This window comes from Schistocerca nitens, chromosome 1 (genome assembly GCF_023898315.1).
Source record: "Schistocerca nitens isolate TAMUIC-IGC-003100 chromosome 1, iqSchNite1.1, whole genome shotgun sequence".
NCBI classification, from domain to species: Eukaryota; Metazoa; Arthropoda; class Insecta; order Orthoptera; family Acrididae; genus Schistocerca; species Schistocerca nitens.
The window spans coordinates 759,604,932-759,620,189 of record NC_064614.1 but is presented as its reverse complement, the minus strand read 5'-3'; the positions used below and the strand labels follow the sequence as shown (position 1 = coordinate 759,620,189).

At 39.4% G+C, this 15,258-nt stretch overlaps 1 protein-coding gene across 2 annotated transcripts in view; it reads right to left on the bottom strand.

Annotated features, from left to right (window-relative positions):
- Positions 1–15,258, bottom strand: part of LOC126237024 (IQ domain-containing protein E-like) — a 285,500-nt gene that overhangs the window by 155,398 nt on the left and 114,844 nt on the right. For both annotated transcript variants that reach the window (XM_049946781.1, XM_049946771.1), the window contains exon 4: positions 602–830. In XM_049946781.1, coding sequence (XP_049802738.1) covers positions 602–830 — 229 coding nt within the window. The remainder of the gene's footprint in view (positions 1–601; positions 831–15,258) is intronic.

Sequence of the window (15,258 nt, the reverse complement as noted above, 5' to 3'; positions counted from 1 at the left end):
TTCGCTGTCCACTTTCCTGTGTACTCCCTAGAATAGTATCATTGCTGGATCCATAATGTTTTCTAATACCAGTGAAGTAAACTGCCACCCTTCGAAGTCACGAGCTCCTCTTCTTTGTTTTCTTTTTTAATTTTACTATTCACTCAGACAATGAATAATATTTCTAAAAAATGTTCTTGTGATCACTCTACAAATTCAAAGAGTCTTTCCTTTTCTCCTGCGCTCATTTTTACATATCTTCTCAGATTTTAATTTAAAGTTGCGTCTTCAGTCTCCCCCAGTGCTCGTGTCAATTCTAAGTGCAAAATATGTTCAATGGAGCTTCTTGATTAGAATTTCTCTTGATAACTACATCTTATCTAGTTTATGCCATAAAACACAATTTATGAAGACGATTCACAATTGTAGATTTATAAAATCTTCACTCAACTGGAATTTATTTATGGATAGTGTACACTAGCGAGAAAATACATAAGCACACTAACTGTATCAGCAATCTTTTATTAAACTGACATGTTCCATATCATAATGTTTATTTTATTATCTACAGAATACGGAACTAACTACATAACTATACAAACTTTACTACAGAACTACCAACCTTCTCCTGCAATCCCTGGCTGAGAATCACCATCATTTCTGAAAAGTGAAGTTTCTTTCATAATAGATGCATCACTGGCATGTGAAGTTGGTGAACATGTGGAAAATTTCACACAACTAACAGGACAACTGATTCCGCTACTATCCACATCAAGAAAAATATCGGATGGTGTAGGTAAATCACGTGATGTAGCTATCAAGTTACTCAATGCACTTGTTGATCTTGTTCCCTGTAAATATACATTTCAGAGTAATTTTAAATTGAAAGACATTTTTACAGACCTGTAAAGATACATTTCAGAGTAATTTTAAATTGAAAGACCTTTTTATAGAAAGACTGTTACTTCCAGCAAAGAGCACTATTAAATTTTACTGAATACTGGCGTTCTTCTATGGTAGACTTTCTGAGCGACAAACAGCATAAGTAAACCACAGTACATCAAATGCATCATCTACAGAACTGTCAAAAATTTCCACACTTATTTAGATCCATAATTACTAAATGAATTTCTTAAATACTAGCAACAAAATGTAAGTATGATGTATCTCACATCAAATATTTCAGGAGCAGTTCAGTTTGTGGTATTGTGATTCTGTTTTCAACCAGATGATTTATAAGAATTTCCCTATTAAATGATGAATTGTGTTCCCTCATAGTTACACTAACTACAAGTACATCAGCATCAACTTCATATTTTCAAATGGAACAATACTAATTTCTGCTTCTATCATCACAGATATCAAATGAATTCAGCGGCGTTTAACTCTTTGAAATTCAATAAGTAGCGTCAGAGAAACTACAACATTATGAGTAAGGATTTATCCATTTTGAGCATGATAGAAATGTTTGTCTTACGTAGAAGTTCATGGTGTCATACAGCATTGTCATATCCAGTCGATGGATCACTGATTAAAAAATCTAATTATAAATTCAGAACAGCTGAGAAAAGTTTAATTTAAAATGTATACTAATAACACATGGCTACGTATGACTGGTCCACACACCAGTGGGTGGTTAAGGATGTAGCATCTAAATTTGATTCATTAGTTGTCTACAGCAACAGTTCTGCCTTTGTTTCTGTCAAGCCTTGAAAGAAATGTAAATATCACAAATTGAATAGATGTTTAGAAAAGAAAACTGACGTATGAAGAAAATAGCTTAGTATAGATGAAGTTAATGTGGGTTTAATTCTGAGAAATATGTTTAAATTATAAAATTAGAACATCAGCGAGGCAACGTAAAGGAAATCACAAAAGAAAATTCCATTTACGCCATTGTGTCTTCAGAATGTCCACTGTCTACTGAAGTATACATTTGCAATTGCTGGTGCCAGATCTTCTAATCAGACTGCAGTGATAGGAAATTTAAAATCCTCTTGGGTTTGCAACTTGTGCACAGATTTTGAGATTGCTCCAGAGAAAAAATTCCAGTGGCATCAGACAAGGTGTTCACGCAGGTCAGATGATAATACCTTCATGTCCTATCCAGCGACCAGGAAATAACTGAGTAAGAACTTTACTAGCCACAGGTGGGTAGTTAAAAGAGCAACCATCATGCTGGCACCATATAGCTGCACTAGGAGTGCCTGAAATGTAATGAGTGGTTTTTCACACACTGCATTCCAGAAGAGGCACACAACCATAAGCTCACTTCTCTTGTGTCGAAAATGATCAAGCATGCTTGGCAAATCCTTTAACATGATGCATTTGATGATGAAGGGGCTGAATACCTGTTTAAGGAGGGTGGTCAAATGTACGACCCAACTGAAAGAATAACTTTCTAAATGTCACAGGGTCAGGTAGCACAATTTCAGCTTTATGCACAGCAGCTGAAATGGCTGCAAAACATTGGTTTAACAAGTGATCCTGCAGTTAAAGATTATCTAAAGCTGGCAAATTTTGTGACTGAAAAAAAAAAAAAAAAAGAAAATGGATATTTAACAAATAAACATGACAAATGATTAAATCCTATCGGATAAATAATGGCACCTATACCACTGGTTTTAATTTTAATGAACTTATTATTTATTCATCTAATAACACTGCAGTGGTAACGCCGGTTCCCGTCAGATCACTTAAGTTAAGCACTGTCGGGCTGGGCTAGCATTTGGATGGGTGACCATCCGGTCTGTTGAGAGCTGTTGGCAAGCAGGTTGCACTCAGCCCTTGTGAGGCAAAATGAGGATGGGTGACCATCCGGTCTGCCGAGTACTGTTGGCAAGTGGGGTGCACTCAGCCCTTGTGAGCCAAACTGAGGAGCTACTTGATTGAGAAGTAGCAGCTCCGGTCTCGTGACCTAACATACGGCTGGGAGAGCGATGTGCTGACCACATGCCCCTCTGTATCTGCATCCAGTGACGCCTGTGGGCTGAGAATGACATGGCAGCCGGTCGGTACTGTTGGACCTTCTGAGACCAGTTCGGATGGAGTTAGTTGGTTAGTTAGTAATAACACACAATAAACTGAGATGGGTGCTTTACAAGAAATATTTACATAAAGCATAAAATAATTAACAACAACAGAACAAGTGCAGTTAAGATTGTGTAAATGTGATACAAGTGCTAGCAGAATCCCACAAGTCAACTGATCATATCAGTGCACAAAAGTCCCACACCACTTAAGCTGTTTATGGATCATTGGCTAACTCACATATAATTAGCATTCAATAACGCAATAAAAATCTCCAAATTTTCACAATGATTCATATCATCTATATGGCTAACCCATCACAAATCTTGAAAAACAGGTGAAATAATTCTAAGCCCTGTTCCTCACATCCTCAGAAACTTGCGAAAAGTTAGGGTCCCGAGTGGCTGCCTGATTCCAAGTTTGGCTTAGCAACAAATTCTTCTAAGTCCTTGCAACTGTTAAAGTATCACATGACCATAAAAACTTTGAAGTTACTTCTCAATTCTGAGGTAATTGTAAGAATCAGTTATTAGAACCCATGAGACGTACACAATGCAATTTGCTTGAGCTTTCTACGCCTTGTGCAAAGTCTATGGCAGTAGTCTGTTTTACATACCATGAGGCAAAGTAGGAAGTCCAGGTGGCTCATGGTTACATGTGTGATGTATGTATTATTGGTTGCCAATTAAGGACTGTTCTTTTGTTGTTATTATTGAGTTTATAAAATATAAGTACGGGCAGTGTAAGAGTATACAGATGGTGTCATTCATCCAGAAGCTGTGTAATCATTAGTTTTTTGAAGTAGTGTGATTATGAGCAGCAAATATGTTTTCAAATAATGAGCTGACAGCAAGGAATGAGGAGTTGGGATTATTAAGAACACAGAATCTAGGATTAGATCTGTCTGTTGTGAACCTTGTTACTCCTTTTTCTGGTAGGGCATTTGAGGATGTGTTATTGTTTGTGGAGGATCCCTTGTCATTTGTTGATATAGAGGGTTGATCAGACAAGAAATTATTGTAAGTAATGAGATAACACCTTTCAGGAAAAGCAAAGACCTTTGTATGGTGCACAGAAAAGCTAAAAGAAGGCAAAAACTTTTGAGTAACTAAAACAGGGATTACTGCAAAGGTACCGGAAACAAAATAGTGCACGGTTTTTTGTGGGAAGCTAAGTGTTATTGCAAAGAGGTCTAATGAAGCCACAGAGGGTGTTTCAGACAGAATTAGGAAAATCAAGGTGCGTACATACCAGTTAATGCAAAGTGATGGGGAAAACAAGTTGTTGTTACAGGAAACTGAGCGAAGTGCATTCCTGAGGTGTTTGGCACAGGAAATGTCTAAGAGAGTGCGCACTTGGACATCCAAGGATCTCCATGCAAGAGTGAGGCTGGCACGGAATTTGAAGAAAGTGGTAGCCCCTGGGGGCCAGAATTGTAATCATACCCACAAAATATGCAAACAGCTCAAGAAAGTATCGATTTTGCTATAACTATCATTTTTGGGACAGTAAGATGATTACAGATGATTAACACATTCCAAATACCATGGAAACAATTGATAATCCTGGGCAGTGCCAGTATTCCTCAACGATGGAGTAGAGAAGTGAGTACCATCAGTTGGAGGTGACTCCAGATGAAATACTGAAGACTGTGTTTTTGTTATCATGAGGACATTACCAGTAAAGAAGAACATCAGTTGGATTGAAGCATGCATCAGCAACTTTCAGAATTTGTTAGAAGAAGTGTTGAAGGGTTTAAAGTCTCATCAACATTTAGTGTACTTATCTGACGTAATTGTTTTTTTGAGAGAAATGCAAGATCATAAGCAACAACTGAGAGAAGTATTCAGGAGAGCTCAGGCTGCACATTTCACATTGAGTACCTGGAAGTGTCATTCTGCATTGGAAGAAGTGAATTACTTAGGACCTGTACATAGTAAGGATGGTATGAGGACCAATATGAGATTGATACAGGTTGTGCTAGATTTTCCAGCACCAGGGATAAGCAAAGAATTTCAGTTTTTCCTGGGATTTTCCAGCACCAGAGATGAGCAAAGAATTACAGTTTTTCCTGGACCTCACAAATTATTATAGGAAATTTGTGAGCAGGTTTGTCATTATATTGCAACTGCTTACACATTCCTTAGACAGGGTATCAAATTTGTGTGCTTTGTGGAATGTCAGAAATCATTTGATGAGCTGAAGAAAGTGTTGATATTGTGTCCAGTGTCGTTGATCCTAGATTTTCAGAAGGAATTAATACTATCATACAATGCATCGATCCATGCTCTTGAGTGTGTCTTCAGTTAGGAGGTCAATGTAGATGAACCCCCTACTGCTTTTGCTTTGAGACAACTGAGAAGAGCCAAGAGAAATTCTTCTACTAAAGAGAGCAAGAAGCTTAGCCTGCCATAAAGAGTAACATACTTTGGGTGTTACCTGTGCAGGAGAAAGTTTAAAGTAGTGACTGATCATGTTGCTTTGAAGCAGTTACTAGGTTTAAAGGACCGTCCAGAGATGAGCATTAAAACTCAGTGAATTCGAGTACAAAGTAATCCACAGACTGGGGAAGAAACATGGAGATGTGGAAGCATTAAACAGGAAGGTAGTGGTGATACAAGTATTATGTCATGGCGTTGCTAGGTGGTAAGCAGCACAGAGTGAATGTAATAAATGAAGTAAGCAGCAGCAGTTCAGTTGTATGATGGGTTGTTATGTAAGAAGACAAAACCAGGGCCATGAGCGGTAGTACCAGTGAAGCTAAGGAAAGAGGGGCTTCAAGAGATGCATGATCTCATTTTGTCTAGCCACAGTGGGTGCAGAGCAAAAAACCAAAATCTGAGAGTGTCAGAGAAGTACTTGTAGTATGGATGAAAAAATGATGTCTTTCAGTAGGTCAAGAATTGTGTGCAGTGCGCATAGCATATAGATTTGAGTAAAAAACCGGTATTATTGTTGAATAGATTGCCAGAAGCTATGGAACTATTTCGGATGTTTGGGGTGGATGTGTAAGGACCATTTAACCGAAATCCAGCATAGAATTATTCTGTGCTGACTCTAATAGACCATTTCTCTTGTTATATCGAGATGGTACCAATGCCAAACCAGCAGGCAGTCACACACAGTCACAGTCATACAAGCATTGGTGAATACTTGGGTGCAACGGATCAGGGGATGAACTTATGAAGGAGTTTTGTCAAGTGTTGAGAGTGAAGAAATTAAGAATTAGTCCACTTTACCCTCAGTCAAACGAAAGGACAGGCTGAGTTCATTAAATGGTTGAGACGATACTTAGTTATTACGTCAACTCCCACCATAGGGTCTGGGATATGCACTTATCTTTTGCGGTGAGTGTGTATAATTCAAAAGCGCATGCCACATGGGGCTGTCACAATTCGAGGTGGCATAAAGATGTCATTGCCATTTGATATGATCAAGCAGAAAGCAAGCAGGAATGGACACTCAGTCCACGAGTTTGTGAGAACTTTGAGAAATGTTTGGAAGAGGATCCAGAATGCGAACACCAAGGTGTTGGAGAGGCAAGAGGAGGCAGAAAAATGTATGGGAACCTTATCTCAGTACAAGGTGGGCCAGTGGATGATGTTGTCAAGCCCATAAACTCTGAAAGCTAAAACAATTAAGTTTGTGATACAATACCAGGGCCCATACCAAGTAATTGAAACTATGTCACCTGTGAATGAGAGGCTACAATTACCAACAAGGTTATTGATTATACATATTGGACGCTTATGACCATTCGAGGGTGTGTCAGTAGAACCAATGAAGAGAGTGAACAAGATGGAGCAGAAGAGTGTGCGACATAGGAAGGATCATGTACCTTGTATATCATATTCTTTTAGCGCCAAGAATTTAGTCAATGTGTTTTGTTATTTTGGGATACTTTGGGATATTTTGTGTATTTTGGTAGTGTAGTGCTGGTTAGGATCATATTTTTTATTAGGGTAAGGATTATCTTTCGTTATTGAGTGAGAGATGCTGACTGGAGGCAGCAAGCTTGTGGTGGGAGAGGAGATGATAATGGTTCCTGTCCTCAGCTGGCTGTTTGGAGAGGGTGAAGAAGGAAGAATGTTAGTCTTGGCAATGTTGTATCTTTTTGCTTGCAGTAGAGTAGGGGCTCTACAAGATCATCACCTGCAAGGAGGAGATTTGTTTTCCAGGTAGAAGGGAGTGGTACTGTCTAGTCACAGGTGGATGTTAAGTTTGATATTTAATGTATTGGAACTATAAAATGAAATAAGGAGATTTGAAGACTTATTTTCCGGTTTACAGCAGTTAGTGTGCAGGAATTTAGTGTTTAGGGAGGTGTCAGAGGAACACAATAAGTTAGATGTAGCATATGGACGACTGAGGGAACAAATGAAAGAAGTAATAGGAGTGGTGCCACGAGAATTGTGGAAGAGAAAGAGGGAATGGATATATTCTGGAGGAAGAATACTCATACAATATTTGGGGCAGCAGATGAAAATGATGTGAGTGAGCTAAATAAAACAACAGAAGCTGTGAGAGAGCTGGCTGAAGGTAAAAGACTGGTTGTGGAGTGGGATAATCACTAGGGGATATTGTCTAGGATGCAAGAGTGGAGTCAACAATCTTGTATGAATCTATTCATTAAGCACTCCATGGGCAATTAATCCTATTCTAATGTCACCTAAGCAATACCTGAAGGGATTGAGAAAGGTGTGGAAAAGTTACCACTAGAGGTACAGTTAGTAGCAGAGCCTACTGCTAAAAAATCTGCTTTTCTGCATCATGGAGCAACTGTGGAAGTAAGAATGAATAGTACATGGTTTTACATGTCAGTGAAAGAAACAGTGACAGAGAAGCACACATTGTTTAAATGTTACACCATACAAACCTATAAAGTAACATTAGAAACAGTGGGCAAGTTTGTGCAGAAAAAACAGAGTGGTGTGTTACTGATAGCAGAAGATGCATATCAGCATGTAGTAATGACTGAAGAAGAACTACAGCTATGTCAAAGTGATGTGGTCACCATATGACCTGTTTGCAAAATCCAGATGGGAAGAAAAACGCGTGCCATGCAGAGGTGATGGAACTGAACCCCATACTTTCAGCAGGCAAGTTTACAATGGGTATACTCTGTGTACGATGATGGAATAGTTGTGGTGAATTGTTATGAATGAAGGAAGCTCATGGGAGTGAGATGCACGGAACTAAGAGGCAGTTGGATACTAGTTAATGGAACTATGTGTAATATTATAGGACCAATGCTTCATTTACCAACTACAATGAGTTACTCACTTGAAAATAACACAACTGCAGCTGTACTAGCTGAATGAATCCTTGTAGATGTTTCCTAAACAAAACCTTCTCTTCCTAAATGACACCTTTGTATCAGATGACAGTCGCACAGGAGGGTCAGATCACTGCAGAGCAACTAATGCAGCCTGATGAATAGTATTGGGATGGCATATGACAGGTAACAATGACGTCCGAGTGCCACAATTCCTAGAACCACAGTGACTCTCATTTTGTTTTGAATAGCTATTATTTATCTGAAATGGGGAGTTGTTCAACAACTTAGCCAATGGATAATCCAGGTCCCAGTTGAGTGGATTCCCCAAGCGTGAGACGGAATGCATCTTGCAAAAGACGAATTCATTAAACTTAAGAAAGACTAGAAGTGTGGAGAAAGCTGTGTAATGAGCAAAGCTATGTGATGGGTACAGAAAGCAATGGATGTGCTGAAGGAGTTACGAGGAAGCAGCCAAAAAGTATAATGTAGTATAAGAAATGTAGAGTATTTAAGATTGCTAGCCTAGTATAATCTCGAGAGTGTGTCATTTGTTTTGTAATTTGATGGTAGAAGTAGACCACGGTGGAGAACTGGTCCTGAACAAGAACTGAGGGGGTGGGAATTTCCCATGGAGGGGGGTGGTAGGGGGATGGAAGGGGTGGTGGTGGTGGGGGGGGGGGGGGCAATGTAACACCACTACCTAGTCTTGGGTGAAATTGGTAAGAAACTGTCTTAGAACATTGCATTAGCTACTGCTGGCAGTAAGCCTAGTGTGCCAACATGTAGGTTACAGCAACACATACGCAAAAGGTCTGAGACATGGGTTAGCTGGGCTTTATGAACAGTGGTAATAGCCGGAGCAGGCAGGATGGTGTTACCACACCAGGGCTAGAACTGTGTTATGAGCTATGTAGTGGGGAGCCGGGCAGTAGTATAACAAATGTGTCCCAGAGCAGTATAAATAACTGTGAATTTTGAGACAGAGTCATTTGGAGCCCATCAGTACCACCATGTTAGGCGATAAGATGACTGGGTGCTGCCAGCTGCAGCCATGGGTTCAAGACGAGGACAGGCCAGCCGCCCCTTGCATTAAGTCTATCTTGGGAGACTTGGTGCTGTAGTGCAGTGGACCTGCCATCTATGCCAACCACTGCCAAATCCTGCCAGGAGGGGGTGGGTCATATTGTGTGCATCGCAGTGTCATCTTCATCACTGTGAAAGATGTGGCCCATGGAAGGGTAGCTTGGGCATGGTTGTTCAACATCAGACAGCCAACGATGCAAGGAAAAGGAACACACCAATGACATTAGAGCCTTGGCCTACTGACTGGCCACTGGTTCGCTTCCCACTTCTAATGTCAGCATTGTTGAGTGCCGATGCAAGTAATGTCCATCCGGGGTGGGGGCCAGCTACCCTTCAACCTCACAAACCTGCTGCACCAGAGTGGGGCATGCCTGCCTCACATTGTCGATGGAGAAAATATTGTAATTAAGGGCAATAAAATGTTTTCCCAAACAACAGTCTTTCACCACTCAGCCCCACCCTCAGGTGCCTACAACATGTTGAAAAGAGTATCTCTCTTTACCAGCCCATCTCACACAACACACATTATTCTAAGCCTAATACTTTAGTCACAACTAATTTAAATACAAATTATGTACACACATGCTCAACTTTTACAACAAAGAAAACAGCAAAATATACAATTCACAATAAATATGCCCTGCTCAACAGAAGTGTCTCAATGATGGTGTCAGAAATGACATAAGTTCACGTGCATTTATCAATGTTCAAATAGCTATTTCATTAATTAATCAATAAATCTATCAACAAACTATACATATAACATACTGATAAATAGTGAACAGTTCACAGAACAACATACTACATTCATTATAAGTGTATTTGTGGAAGAATCTTGTTCTAACACATTTGCATTATTTACAATATTTAAAACAAGGTACAACTCAGTCTGTGCAATAGTCAGAGATGTGTGACCTTCTGTGATGATAGATGGCATTCTCAGCTATCATCTAACACCATGATTGTAAAGATGATTCCAAGTGAGTGTTCACAAGATATTAAAGTTTCATAGGTTTATGTACTATTCTTCTCAAAATGTGCTGAAGTAACTTTCATAATTTTTACAATATGTTGTTGTTGTGGTCTTCAGTCCTGAGACTGGTTTGATGCAGCTCTCCATGCTACTCTATCCTGTGCAAGTTTCTTCATCTCCCAGTACCTACTGCAACCTACATCCTTCTGAAACTGCTGAGTGTATTCATCTCTTGGTCTCCCTCTACGATTTTTACCCTCCATGCTACCCTCCAGTACTAAATATGTGATCCCTTGATGCCTCAGAATATGTCCTACCAACCGATCCCTTCTTCTAGTCAAGTTGTACCACAAACTCCTCTTCTCCCCAGTTCTATTCAATACCTCCTCATTAGTTATGTGATCTACCCATCTAATCTTCAGCATTCTTCTGTAGCACCACATTTCAAAAGCTTCTATTCTCTTCTTGTCTAAACTATTTATCGTCCACGTTTCACGTCCATACATGGCTACACTCCATACAAATACTTTCAGAAATGACTTCCTGACACTTAAATCTATACTCGATGTTAACAAATTTCTCTTCTTCAGAAACACTTTCCTAGCCATTGCCAGTCTACATTTTATATCCTCTCTACTTCGACCATCATCAGTTATTTTGCTCCCCAAATAGCAAAACGCCTTTACTACTTTAAGTGTCTCATTCCCTAATCTAATTCCCTCAGCATCAACCAAGTTCACTCGACTACATTCCATTATCCTCGTTTTGCTTTTGTTGATGTTTATCTTATATCCTCCTTTCAAGACACTGTCCATTCCGTTCAACTGCTCTTCCTAGTCCTTTGCTGTCTCTGACAGAATTACAATGTCATCGGCGAGCCTCAAAGTTTTTATTTCTTCTCCATGGATTTTAATACCTACTCCAAATTTTTCTTTTGTTTCCTTTATTGCTTGCTCAATATACAGATTGAATAACATTGGGGAGAGGCTACAACACTGTCTCACTCCCTTCCCAACCACTGCTTCCCTTTCATGTCCCCCGACTCTTATAACTGCCATCTGGTTTCTGTACAAATTGTAAATAGCCTTTCGCTCCCTGTATTTTACCCTGTCACCTTCAGAATTTGAAAGAGAGTATTCCAGTCAACATTGTCAAAAGCTTTCTCTAAGTCTACAAATGCTAGAAACATAGGTTTTCCTTCTCTTAATCTAGCTTCTAAGGTAAGTCGTAGGGTCAGTATTGCCTCACGTGTTCCAATATTTCTACGGAATCCAAACTGATCTTCCCCAAGGTCGGCATCTACCAGATTTTCCATTCATCTGTAAAGAATTTGTGTTAGTATTTTGCAGCCGTGACTTATTAAACTGATAGTTCGGTAATTTTCACATCTGTCAACACCTGCTTTCTTTGGGACTGGAATTATATTCTTCTTGAAGTCTGTCTCATACATTTTGCTCACCAGATGGTAGAGTTTTGTCAGGACTGGCTCTCCCAAGGCTGTCAGTAGTTCTAATGGAATGTTGTCTACTCCAGGGGCCTTGTTTCAACTTTGGTCTTTCAGTGCTCTGTCAAACTCTTCATGCAGTATCATATCTCCCATTTCATCTTCACCTACGTCCTCTTCCATTTCCATAATATTGTCCTCAAGTGCATTGCCCTTGTATAGACCCTCTATATACTCCTTCCACCTTTCTGCTTTCCCTTCTTTGCTTAGAACTGGGTTTCCATCTGAGCTCTTGATATTCACGCAAGTGGTTCTCTTTTCTCCAAAGGTCTCTTTAATTTTTCTGTAGGCAGTATCTATCTTACCCCTAGTGAGATAGGCCTCTGCATCCTTACATTTGTCCTCTAGCCATGCCTGCTTAGCCATTTGCACGTCTTGTCGATCTCATTTTTGAGACGTTTGTATTTCTTCTTGCCTGCTTCATTTACAGAATTTTTATATTTTCTCCTTTCATCAATTAAATTCAATATTTCTTCTGTCACCCAAGGATTTCTACTAGCCCTCATCTTTTTACCTACTTGATCCTCTGCTGCCTTCACTACTTCATCCCTCAAAGCTACCCATTCTTCTTCTACTGTATGTCTTTCCCCCATTCTTGTCAATTGTTCCCTTACACTCTCCCTGAAACTCTGTACAACCTCTGGTTCAGTCAGTTTATCCAGGTCCCATCTCCTTAAATTCCCACCCATTTGCAGTTTCTTCAGTTTTAATCTACAGTTCGTAACCAATAGATTGTGGTCAGAGTCCACATCTGCCCTGGAAATGTCTCACAATTTAAAATCTGGTTCCTAAATCTCTGTCTTACCATTGTATAAGCTATCTAAAACCTTCTAGTATCTCCAGGGTTCTTCCATGTATACAACCTTCTTTCATGATTCTTGAACCAAGTGTTAGCTATGATTAAGTTATGCTCTGCACAAAATTCTACCAGGCTTCCTCTTTCATTTCTTAGCCCCAATCCATATTCACCTACTATGTTTCCTTCTCTCCCTTTTCCTACTCTCGAATTCCAGTCACCCATGACTATTAAATTTTCGTCTCCCTTCACTACCTGAATAATTTCTTTTATCTCATCACACATTTCATCAATTTCTTCATCATCTGCAGAGGTAGTTGGCATATAAACTTTGTACTACTGTAGTACGTGTGGGCTTCATGTCTGTCTTGGCCACAATAATGCGTTCACTATGCTGTTTGTGGTAGCTTACCCGCACTCCTATTTTTTTATTCATTATTAAACCTACTCCTGCATTACCCCTATTTGATTTTGTATTTATAACCCTGTATTCACCTGACCAAAAGTCTTGTTCCTCCTGCCACCGAACTTCGCTAATTCCCACTATATCTAACTTTAACCTATCCATTTCCCTTTTTAAATTTTCTAACCTACCTGCCCAATTAAGAGATCTGACATTCCACGCTCCGATCCGTAGAAAGCCAGTTTTGTTTCGCCTAATAACGACGTCCTCCTGAGTAGTCCCCGCCTGGAGATCCAAATGGGGGACTATTTTACCTCCGGACTATTTTACCCAAGAGGACGCCATCATCATTTAACCATACACTAAAGCTGCATGCCCTCGGGAAAAATTACGGCTGTAGTTTCCCCTTATTGTTATTAAAATGGCAGTGCATGCCCCTCAGTGACATGATCACCATGAAGTACTTGGATTAGTGATACAATGTTTCTGTGATTTGTGGTGTAATTCCATAGCATTCTACAGTAGCTGTCTCACTGTACTGTGAAGACAGCCAATTTTGACAAGCACCCCTTCACCGCCAAATTCAACCACCATCTCTCCATTTGTTGCATTCTGAGAATACACCAGACTTACCCTTACTTGCTGGCTCACCGGTGCAGCCATTTGTCATGCCACCTGCCACTACATCATGTGATCACAGACTCTGGCCACTGACAGCTCACGAAAGGGGACATTACCTTACCTGACAGTAGCAATTTGGTAATAGAATGTGCATATCTGTTACTCATTAACAGCCCAACGATGGATATTTCCTACTTCAGCTCTCCACAATTTATAAAAGTTGTTTCATCAATAAAGAGAATGCTTTGAAGAAAGTACCTATTCTCTTGATGTCACATCAGTACTAATAAACACAATTCCATGTGTATTCTGTAATTCCATAGGCTAATCTGCTGATGAAGTGAAACAGGATATGGATGAAAGTTGTTTGCATATAAAATGTTGGACTGATTTAATAACAGAGGCATTCTCAATCCACTTGGTTTTTGCTATGCAAATACAGTTATTGCTCATAATCTATATTTTAGTCCAAGTGGAACTGAGAGTGCCGCTGTAATAAATCAGTCCAACATTTTGCGCGCAAACAACTTTCATCCATAACACGTATCACTTCATCGGCAAATTAACAAACAGAATTGCGGAATACACATGGAATTGTGTTGCTTGGTTCTGATGTGACATCAAGACAATAGGTACTTTCTTCAAAGCATTCTCTTTATTGATGAAACCACCTTTACAAATCAGGGAGAGCTGAATGTAAAACTTGTGCACTGTTAGGCTGCTGGCTTAATTGTTGCCATCTATGGAGCATTCTAGTGCCCTTCCAAGAACAATAATTTGGACATCCAATGAATTGTTATTCCAGTTGGATACTGTCTGTCAGTATATCTTTGTGCAGAGAACTCAACTGTTCTCTTTCCAGTCTTTCTGCATTCTATATAAGAAGCATAATATTTTAACTATCTTGGTTTGTGAAATATTCCCTCACCCTCCAAATTCGTAGCACTTGATTAACGTGAACACCACATAGAGAATATAAAGCTGTCATTTCCTTTATGCCCCTTTTCTATTGGTATCACTTCTGTGCAACACACTTTCTTCCTTATCTAATGTGCTGTAGTTCCTTATTTGAAAACGAAATCACAAACTTCTTCATAACCCAACAATCAGTTTCATGTTGAAATCAGATAAATCCCCAGTGCTTTGTAATTTTTCTGTAACTACTTATCTGATAATGGACAGTGAAATGCAGTCAAATTAATCTCTTTGATACTAGCAGACAAATTACTACAGTTCCATCTGAGGAAGCCAAGTTAATAGCGATATTTCCACAATTAATATAAGTATTACAAGAGACCATACAGTTTTAAGTAGAGAAATTCTTATAATTCATTTGAGTGTCAATAGAATAAAAATTGTCTTGAACAGTTCAAGAAATATTCGAGGTGAACAGCTTAATGAATCACCCATTCATTCATCTGTTGTGCTCTGTTGATCCCATAAGAAGAACCTTCACAAATATGGAATGAGTCAAACTATACGTTAACAAAAGACAAGGAAATCATAGAAATTTAATCTGTATTAATAATAAACTGTCACTATACTGCTTGATACCATCCTGGCCTACGACATTTGTTGAGAGGCCAGACAA